General features: G+C 41.0%; 1 protein-coding gene across 1 annotated transcript; it reads right to left on the reverse strand.

Annotated features, from left to right (window-relative positions):
- Positions 1-201: 201 nt before the first annotated feature.
- On the reverse strand, positions 202-10,580 carry LOC121552825 (opsin-5-like). The gene is made up of 6 exons (XM_041865885.1): positions 10,447-10,580; positions 3,706-3,825; positions 2,081-2,251; positions 1,577-1,911; positions 1,167-1,411; positions 202-949 (listed from the first exon to the last, which is right to left on the reverse strand). The coding sequence occupies exons 1-6, from the start codon at positions 10,577-10,579 to the stop codon at positions 883-885; spliced, it is 1,071 nt and encodes a 356-aa protein (XP_041721819.1). The 5' UTR covers position 10,580; the 3' UTR covers positions 202-882.
- Between the last annotated feature and the right edge of the window lie 258 nt (positions 10,581-10,838).

The following is a 10,838-nucleotide window of genomic DNA, read 5'->3' on the forward strand; positions in this document are numbered from 1 at the left end:
GTATTTGTGGTTTGCAGTAACTTCTTTGTTGTTTTAGTATCGCAAACGGACGTGGCAATATCACCATTAAGGATTCCAGCTAAGGTGCTGTATGTAAACCTTTGGTAACTGTTGTTAGTGGAGGATTTCCGACTGCTTGTGCGTGAATATACTACTCTTTGAATGGGTTAGACCTTTACTACCAACAATGCTCTCGTCTAAGATGTAAAGACTGACATCAGCGCATACAGAATGGTTAACAATGACAGGAACATAGTGCTGTAAGACATAGCCCCTACTTTAACAGACATTGTTGTGCTGTTTGCCTTGATTATTTGGTCCAGCTACTACATGCACTGGCTGTTACGTTGCAATGGACCTTGCAGTTTGTATATGAGCTAAAATTTTATTTCATTTTCAACGACGTCTGTGAACATGTATCCAGGGACAGTAAGAATCATATGATGACTTCGATTGTTGATGAAAAGTGCTGCTATAGTCACACCTGCCTGAAGCAGGGGATAACACTAAACCCCGACACCAACACCACAGTCTCTCCAGCTTTCTTTAGAGTATATCAACAGCACTTTAGATCTTACAGGTGCACACAAAGGTTTAAATGTCTTTAAACAGGTGACAGGTGCAAGAGTACACAATATCTGTAAAAAGTGTAAAAAACCCATCTTGACGCCAACCTTGAACTATAAACACAGAGAGGGACATGAGGTAGGAGAGTACAGAGAGCTGTTTGGAGCAGGAACATAGATACAGCAAGGCTGGGTTACGTAGGTCTGGGTGGTGAGCGGTGGTCAATGTCTTAGCAGTTGATAGCAGGGTTGTGATTGGACTGGTGAGGGGAAAGGCCAAGAGTCATATCACAGGAGTGTATCACTTTTTTTTTTCTCACATTTCACTGTGAGACTCGTTTACGGATGGTCTGTCTTTAAGCGAGCCAGAAATGGTGTAAAACCTATGGGAGATACGACAAGAGAAAAGTTAAACTATGCAGTTTTAACTCTTCAACTACAAACCTGTTAAACAAGATTAATGTTAAACTATACAGTTTCACCTCAAACTAGTGACCTGTGAAACAAAATAAATGTTAAATTATACAGTTTTAACTGTTGATCTAGCAATCTGTTCAGAGGAATAGAAAGTAGAAGAGAAAGCAGTGCAATTAATTATACCTTGACTTTTGAAAATGTCTGCGCTTCTTCAGGACTTGGAAACAGGATGATTTTGCACAGGAGTGTTTCAGGTCAATAACTTGGTAGATGATGGGGTTGTACATGGCAGAGGACTTAGCCAGCAGAGTGGGGATCACAGAGACAGAGATAGGCACTGAGTCGGGCTCGCCAAACGCAGACACCACTGAGACCACTGCATACGGAATCCACGCTATTAAGAAACCAGCACAGATCAACATCGCCACCTGGAGGACACAAGTAGAAGCACATCACAGGTCTGTCTCACAATAGTAAAAGCATCTCTGAGGTGAGGTTCCATGCACAAACACACCACACACACACACACACACACACACACACACACACACACACACACACACACACACACACACACACGCACACACACACACCTTGGTCAGTTTCATCTCCAGGCTATGGTTGTTCTTGTTCCTGGTGTCAAAGTGGGATATCTCTTTCGCTGAGGAGTTGACCTTGAAGATGATCATGACATAGGAGAAGACGATGATGCCGGTAGGGAAGATAAGGCAGAAGAAGAGGATGGCCATGACGAAGCTCTGACCTGCCACGGAGGTCTGGGCCTGCCACCAGTCCAGGGTACAGGAGGTGCCAAACGGCTCTGGAGCGTAGCCGCCCCAGCCCACCAGGGGCATGGTGGCCCAAAAGCCTGAGTAGAGCCACACCAACACCAGACACAGGAAGGCATGGTGCCTCATCAGCCACGTACCTGTGGGCAGAATTATGGGATTGATCATTTATTGGTTCATTATTACAATAAAGTTTTAATTCAAACTGTTCAGATATCACAGATCACTCAAAAGTGCTAATTATTAATTCTTATAAAGGTCTTGTGTTACTGTAAACCAAACACAAACTGAGAGCATAGCCTACTGTACCGTATCTGAGATGACAGATCTTGAGGTATCGGTCTAGGCTAACTACGGTCATAGTGATGAGGCTGCCAACACCGAAGAAGAAGCCAGCCCAGCCATAGAAACGACAGCCCTCCCAGCCAAACAGCCAGCGGTGGGAGAAACTAGATGCCACAAAGAACGGTTTCCCTGTGACTTCAAGAGCAAACATGGAGACGTTACCACCTCAGATGAACACTGTGTGCTGTAAAGACATGAGAATGTATAGTATGCATGTACAGTAATGTCCTAGGCATGAGAATGTATGAGAATTACAATGAAAACCATCGTCTTCATCCACTTCACAGAAAACAAGTGCTGTTTCTTCAGAACCCTCAATGATAACAGATGCAGTACAGTAACAATCATGAGGCAAAGCATGTGAAAGAAGAGCAAATCATATATTGTGTTTCCCAGTGCCCTATATCATTCCCATAATTGTGTGAAGAGGCATCCTCACTGCACTAGTCTGATGCCACAGAGGTCCAGCAAGTAAAGCTGTACTCTCCACCAACTCTCAAAGTTAACAATAGACTCTTTGTCTCAGTTTATGACTCCTACAGTATCAGGGTAAAATGGCTACCAAACATTCTGGACTTTCAACCATTCTGGACCTTCTGGACCATTCTAGCTAATTCTGGACCATTCTGGACCTCTGATATTCCCAAGATGCAGGCAAAGCTGGCAGACACATAGATCATGCCTGTTTTCTGCTGTGGACAATGGTTCTAATCCTAGAGAGCAATACAGATGTCTCATACAGAGGGACGTAGTTGGCCCAGACTCTGAGAAATAAACAGATAAACAAGTGAGAATCATGTGGTTGTATGAGGCACAGAGAGAGCTGGCCAGAACTTGTTCTGAGACAGAGAGACACACTGTTGTGAATTCTGCTTCTGGCTGGGTCACAGCTGGGTAAAATATTCCCCATACATTTTATTTTTGAAACTACATTTCTTAACTAAGATGACTGTTTGCAATGGAACTAAATCTCTTGTACATCAAAGGCCTAGTCTGATGCTGTTCCTCTAATATCCAAACAGTGGCGATAAAGGACCAACTTCAGGTTTGGCCACAATTCAGCATTTTTGAGTATTGAGTTATCAAACATACCTATAAATGTAAATGATTGAGAGAAATAATGGCCTGTTACATTAATATTATTTAACAAGGAATTGATGGAACCTACATTGTTCTGAAAGAGAGACAGGAATGTAATTAGACACTCCACACACAACAATGAAATTTCAATATAATATAATTCAACAATGGTGATTCAGACTTGGGATCAGATGATGAGACTTCAAACAATGATGTCAGTTGTATGATGTCTATGATTTTTTTTTTTTTACTCTGTGGTTCTCTCTCTCTCTTTCTCTTTATTTGTTGTCATTATATTCCACCACTTCATCTTCTTCCAACCATGACAACCGTTCCCATGTGTCAGGATGTACAGCCAAGAATGTTAATGCAGCGCTAACATTGTTCATATACATGCTGTTCTGAATTTAAATAAACAAAATACATGGGACTAATCCACCTTACAATGTTCTGTGCAGAGACACACTGTAAATGGACATACTGTATGAAAAGACTGATGAATGGTTTACCTGATATGCCAAAGTCAAAGATGGCTAAGTTAACTGTCATAAGCTCAGGTGGCCTTAGCTTTGTCTTGCGTTTGATGGTCATGTATATAACATAGCCATTTCCTGTGGCAGACATGATCCCTGCAGAGAAAACAGAGGACAAGAGGAAGACATGATAAGTAGTAAAAATGCAACATGACAGGGTGTACCTACAGGTTAGTTCATTTACGTACTTAGGCTTATGGCATAATTGGTTTAATAATAATGTTGCAATACTATCACTATTAATAATTGACATTTTGCCCTGTGTGTGTTTATCTCTAGAGCCTTGATACATGATAATGATGCATGCCCTACTGTCAAGTTAAAAAAATACAAATGGGTTGTGGGTAAATGCAAAGACAGTATACATGCATGTTTGGGTTGATCAAACACATTTTGACTACTGTCTACAATATTCATAAGACTTGACATACACTTTCACAACAAAACAAGGTTTTTGAAATCCGCCCCCAGTCTGAAATGGTCAATATGCTTTTAAGTCATTGATTTCCATGCACAAAAGAAAGGAATACCTAATTTGTCATCTCTATGACCTCTGTTTTGGCTCATGTCATCACTTCCACTGTGTGTGTGACACAAGTTGTGGTAATTACATGTCACAACACATTGAATGGATTCCAATTGATGCTCTTTGTTGTTGCTGATCAACAGTTCATTGTCCTTCACAAACATGTATTTATCTGTCAATAACAACGTCAGTGTGCTGCTAACAGCTTCACTTCCTCCATGGTCCCTGTCCCCTTACTGGACTGGAACCAGTGGTTGACAGACATTATCCTCTGCTCCATTCTATGATGTGTGATAGGAGTGTATACGGTATGATGTGCAAGATCTCTAGTGCTCATTTTCTTGTGAAATTGTCCCATTAACTCTGGACTGTATCAGCTGAATGATCTTGTTTCACACACAAAGCAATTTATTGAGATAAATTCAAGGAAAAGAAAAATGAAATATCTCTTTCATTCCAATTCTATCATATGATAAACAGATTAGAAAAAAATTATAGAATGGGTTCCAGTTTGTTTGCTACTTATAATTCATATGTGTATATGTATACATCTACAGGATATGTAGTATATTCTTCATGGAGCATGAGGAAACATTAAATAACGTACTTATGATAAAGAACCTATGCTGAAAGGAATGATCATATTCGAGAATAATATCCGCAAGCATACAATATACAGTTAGAATGAGTCACTGTACATTCCATGGATGGCTGGTGGCACCTTAATTGGGTAGGATGGGCTCAAAGTAATTTCTGGAATGGAATCAATGGAACACTTTCAAACACATCGAACAAATCTTTTCCATGTCCTTGAAACCATTCCATTCACTCCATTCCAGCCATTATTATGAGCCGTCCTCCCCTCACCAGCCTCCTGTGATTCCCACTTACAGGAGATTATCCTCTAGGGTGGCCCTCCAATAGTTAGCACTGATTGGACAAGACAGATAAAACCAGAATAACCACAACCTGTAACCATCGTTTTATCTTTTTAATGATTAGCTCCAGGTCTCGCTTAAGGGTTTAATAAACATTTTCTTAGAATGGCTGCATACATTTGTTTGTGCCATGCAATATCAATGTGAACATGAGCTGTTTGACTTTTGTGAGTAACTTATACCTGAGCAGAAAAGAAAACATGCAACAAACATGCAAGAGAAACATACAAGAAACTAAGGACCAATACAACGTGAAAACCTTTAGCAAACAAAGGAGTGTTGCGAATGTGCTTTGAAAGGCTGGTCATGGCTCACATGGCTCACATCAACACCATCATCCCGGAAACACTAGACCCACTCCAATTTGCATACCGCCCCAACAGATCCACAGATGAATCAATATCAATCGCACTCCACACTGTTCTTTCCCACCTGGACAAAAGGAACACCTATGTGAGAATGCTGTTAATTGACTACAGCTCAGCGTTCAACACCATAGTGCCCACAAAGCTCATCACTAACCTAAGGACCCTGGGACTAAACACCTCCCTCTGCAACTGGATCCTGGACTTCCTGACGAACCGCCCCCAGGTGGTAAGGGTAGGCAACAACACATCTGCCATGCTGATCCTCAACACGGGGGGCCCTCAGGGGTGCGTGCTTAGTCCCCTCCTGTACTCCCTGTTCACACACGACTGCGTGGCCAAGCACGACTCCAACACCATCATTAAGTTTGCTGACGACATAACAGTGGTAGGCCTGATCACTGACAACGATAAGACAGCCTATAGGGAGGAGATCAGAGACAACAACCTCTCCCTCAACGTGAGCAAGACAAAGGAGCTGATCGTGGACTACAGGAAAAGGAGCACAACCCATTCACATCTATGGGGCTGTAGTGGAGCGGGTCGAGAGTTTCAAGTTCCTTAGTGTCCACATCACCAACAAACTAGCATGGTCCAAACACACCAAGAAAGTCGTGAAGAGGGCACGACAATGCCTTTTCCCCCTCAGGAGACGGAAAAGATTTGGCATGGGTCCCCAGATCCTAAAAAAGGTATGCCGCTGCACCATCGAGAGCATCCTGACCGGTTGCATCACCACCTGGTATGGCAACTGCTTGGCATCCGACCGTAAGGCGCTACAGAGGGTAGTGCGAACGGCCCAGTACATCACTGGGGACAAGCTTCCTGCCATTCAGGACCTACAGTTGAAGTCGGAAGTTTACATACACTTAGGTTGGAGTCATTAAAACTCGTTTTTCAACCACGCCACAAATTTCTTAACAAACTATAGTTTTGGCAAGTCGGTTAGGACATCTACTTTGTGCATGACACAAGTAATTTTTCCAACAATTGTTTACAGACAGATTATTTCACTTATAATTCACTGTATCACAATTCCAGTGGGTCAGAAGTTTACATACACTAAGTTGACTGTGCCTTTAAACAGCTTGGAAAATTCCAGAAAATGATGTCATGGCTTTAGAAGCTTCTGATAGGCTAATTGACATTATTTGAGTCAATTGGAGGTGTACCTGTGGATGTATTTCAAGGCCTACCTTCAAACTCAGTGCCTCTTTGCTTGACATCATGGGAAAGTCAAAATAAATCATCCAATACCTCAGAAAAAAATGGTAGACCTCCACAAGTCTGGTTCATCCTTGGGAGCAATTTCCAAATGCCTGAAGGTACCACGTTCATCTGTACAAACAATAGTACGCAAGTATAAACACCATGGGACCACGCAGCCGTCATACCGCCCATCCTAGAGATGAACGTACTTTGGTGCGAAAAGTGCAAATAAATCCCAGAACAACAGCAAAGGACCTTGTGAAGATGCTGGAGGAAACGGGTACAAAAGTATCTATATCCACAGTAAAACGAGTCCTATATCGACATAACCTGAAAGGCCGCTTAGCAAGGAAGAAGCCACTGCTCCAAAACCGCCATAAAAAAGCCAGACTACGGTTTGCAACTGCACATAGGGACAAAGATCGTACTTTTTTTTTAAAATGTCCTCTGGTCTGATGAAACAAAAACAGAACTGTATGGCCATAATGACCATCGTTATGTTTGGAGGAAAAAGGGGGGTGCTCGCAAGATGAAGAACACCATTCCAACCGTGAAGCACGGGGGTGGCAGCATCATGCTGTGGGGGTGCTTTGCTGCAGGAGGGACTGGTGCACTTCACAAAATAGATGGCATCATGAGGAAGGAAAATGATGTGGATATATTGAAGCAACATCTCAAGACATCAGTCAGGAAGTTAAAGCTTGGTCGCAAATGGGTCTTCCAAATGGACAATGACCCCAAGCATACTTCCAAAGTTGTGGCAAAATGGCTTAAGGACAACAAAGTCAAGGTATTGGAGTGGCCATCACAAAGCCCTGACCTCAAGCCTATAGAAAATGTGTGGGCAGAACTGAAAAAGCGTGTGCGAGCAAGGAGGCCTACAAACCTGACTCAGTTACACCAGCTCTGTCAGGAGGAATGGGCCAAAATTCACCCAACTTCTTGTGGGAAGCTTGTGGAAGACTACCCGAAACGTTTGACCCAAGTTAAACAATTTAAAGGCAATGCTACCAAATACTAATTGAGTGTATGTAAACTTCTGACCCACAGGGAATGTGATGAAAGAAATAAAAGCTGAAATAAATCATTCTCTCTACTATTATTCTGACATTTCACATTCTTTAAATAAAGTGGTGATCCTAACTGACCTAAGACAGGGCATTTTTACTAGGATTAAATGTCAGGAATTGTGAAAAAACGAGTTTAAATGTATTTGGCTAAGGTGTATGTAAACGTCCGACTTCAACTGTATATACTAGGCGGTGTCAGAGGAATGCCCAAAAAATTGTCAAAGACTCCAGTCACCCAAGTCATAGACTGTTTTCTCTACTACCGCATGGCAAGCGGTACCGGAGTGCCAAGTCTAGGTCCAAAAGTCTCCTTAACAGCTACCCCCAAGCCATAAGACCGCTGAACAATTAATAAAATGGTCACCCAGACTATTTGCATTGATGCCAAGAGTGTGCAAAGCTGTCATCAAGGCAAAGGGTGGCTACTTTGAAGAATCTCAAATATAAAGTATATTTTGATTTGTTTAACACTTTTTTGGTTACCACATGATTCCATATGTGTTATTTCATAGTTTTGATGTCTTCACTAATATTCTACAATGTAGAAAATAGTAAAAATAAAGAAAAACCCTTGAATGAGTAGGTGTTCTAAAACTTTTGACCGGTAGTGTATATTTTTTACAAACTATTATTTATTTTACTATGTCAATATGTATTTGTTGTCAATGTTTTGGCGTCAAACTGGTTGCAGTTGTGAAAAAAGTAAATAGTTGGAAGAGTTGCAGAGTTCATTGAAAATAATGCCATTGTTGATTAGATGCTTTTTTCATTCATTAGGCTATTTTCTCTTGAACCATATGGTCTATCTACTAGAAACTCATGGACAATATGAACACACATATAAAACATTAATACTATATATGAATAAATTTTTTTTTTTTACACTTATTCAAGTATAAATTACCAAAGTTACCAAAGATTGCCATAGATTTACTGTTAATTACCCAAAGTACTGAAAATTCGAGTCACTTTCATAAATTACCGGCATACTGTAGACACAAAGTTAGTATCTCAATGGGGGAATTCAAGCAGAGTTTGAAGTCACGCAAACAACAGATTCAAGCTAAATCAAACACGTGAAAGCATGTTTATACATGCTGAAAACACACCAAACACACAATGAATGGATCGAGTTAATCCTAAATTCATATGGTAACCTTTAGAGTGTGTCCTCTCATTAATCAATGAATAGACAGACAACACAGTATCCATATATCTCACTGAATAGCCACATCAAAATGCATGAGACCCCCGCATGAGACATCTTCACTGTCCATCGGTTCGTTGGGTCAGGACAGCAGTTAAACTAAACAGGGTATTACATGGTTTGCAAATGGCTCAGCACAGTATAAAATACAAAGAATGAGTTGCTATCAAGTAGAGAAATAGATAATCTGACAGACAGGAAAATAAAATCCTGAGTTGCCCCAATGTTGTATATGAAGGTGAGCACAGGGACAGAGATTGCATAACTGTATCTATCTATAAATGAATCTATTCTTGTATTTATCCACTCACTTGATTTGAGTCACTGTAAAAGCACAGCTCAGTCATGGATACACATTGGCATGTACAGCAGAAAACCCCAACATCAGGAGAAAAGAGATGGAACTTCCTTGAATTCACATTTTTCCATCCCTAAAGCTATTCTGGGGGTTAAGATCGTGTCTACATTAAAATGCAGATGCAGAGCTGCATTTTCAAAGTAGGATGTACAGTGGGGTCCATAATTATTGCACCCTTCATAAAGATGAGCAAAAAAAGACTATAAAATAAATAATACAAATACTGAGCTATATTGTATGCTCCAAAAATTGAATATATATTTATACTAATACAATTGCTCAGAGAAAGAGATTTTGTTTAACAAGTAATAAAACAAAATCTAAAAAAGATAATTGGATCCCCTGTTTTCAATGTTCCAGCACCCTCCCCTTGAGAGGATAACCACACTGAGCATTTTTCTAAAATGTTTTAAGAGATTGGAGAATATATTGGGCGGGATCTTAGACCATTCCTCCAGATCCTTGATATCCTTCATCTGCACTTATAGACTGGCCTCTTCCATTCAAACCACAGCTTTTCAATGGGGTTCAAGTCCAGAGGCTGACATGACCATTGCAAAGTGTTGATTTTGTGGTCAATTAATAACTTCTTTGTGGATTTTGATGTGTGCTTGGGGTTATTGTCGTGATGGAAGATTCACTTGTTGCCAAGTTTCAGCCTCCTGGCAGAGGCAATCAGCTTTTGGCTAAAATGTCCTGGTACTTGGTCAAGTTCATGATGATGCCACTGACCTTAACAAGGGCCCCAGGACCAGTGGAAGCAAAATAGCCCCATAACATCAAAGATCCACCACCATATTTTACAGTATGGGATTACCTTCTATTCAAATCCCTTTTTAAATACATTTTGAATCGTCTTACACAATGGACAACCTTGATGAATCAGAATTGATTGCAAACGTAATCGAATCAGAATTGCACTCCTTGTTGTGAAGAATGGTTAGGCTATGTCTCAAGAGAGGTGGATGAGAAGAGGATATGAGGGTGTATTGATGAGTCTACTTCCCTTTGCAGTGTATTTCCCTGTACTTTATTGACACTTACCTATGATGCAGATGTAGAAGGCAGCCACTATGTCAGCCTCCTTAGACAGCTTGGAGGCGAAGGGATCACCCGCCAGGAGGTAATGGGGGACATAATCGGGGCAAGCTGAGGTCTCATTCCCCGTAAGAGCCATGCTTAGGTGTCAACCGCTTTCTGGGCAACCAAAACAAAATTAACATGTTCAGTACAAGATGTCCACACTGAAACAGTCAGAAATACATTTGTCACCTATCAAGTTTTGGTGACACCCTTTCTTTTCAGATGGGCAGTCCCTCCAGGATTTCGTAGAGATTTTAGGTGATATTTGCTAGCAAATATGCTTGATTTTGCTGCAGCAATTCTGACATTTTGCATGGCAATTTGTCGCAAAAATGCGCTGACAAGAGAAAGAC

This window comes from Coregonus clupeaformis, chromosome 36, assembly GCF_020615455.1.
Source record: "Coregonus clupeaformis isolate EN_2021a chromosome 36, ASM2061545v1, whole genome shotgun sequence".
Lineage (NCBI taxonomy): Eukaryota > Metazoa > Chordata > Actinopteri > Salmoniformes > Salmonidae > Coregonus > Coregonus clupeaformis.

Excerpts from the sequence above, each read along its gene's own strand:
- LOC121552825 (XM_041865885.1), bottom strand. The coding sequence starts at position 10,579 with ATGGCTCTTACGGGGAATGAGACCTCAGCTTGCCCCGATTATGTCCCC. Across the intron at positions 3,826-10,446 it reads CTTCTACATCTGCATCATAG|GGATCATGTCTGCCACAGGA; the intron begins GTAAGTGTCAAT and ends TTTTCTCTGCAG. Across the intron at positions 2,252-3,705 it reads CTTTGACTTTGGCATATCAG|TCACAGGGAAACCGTTCTTT; the intron begins GTAAACCATTCA and ends TTGCTCTTGAAG.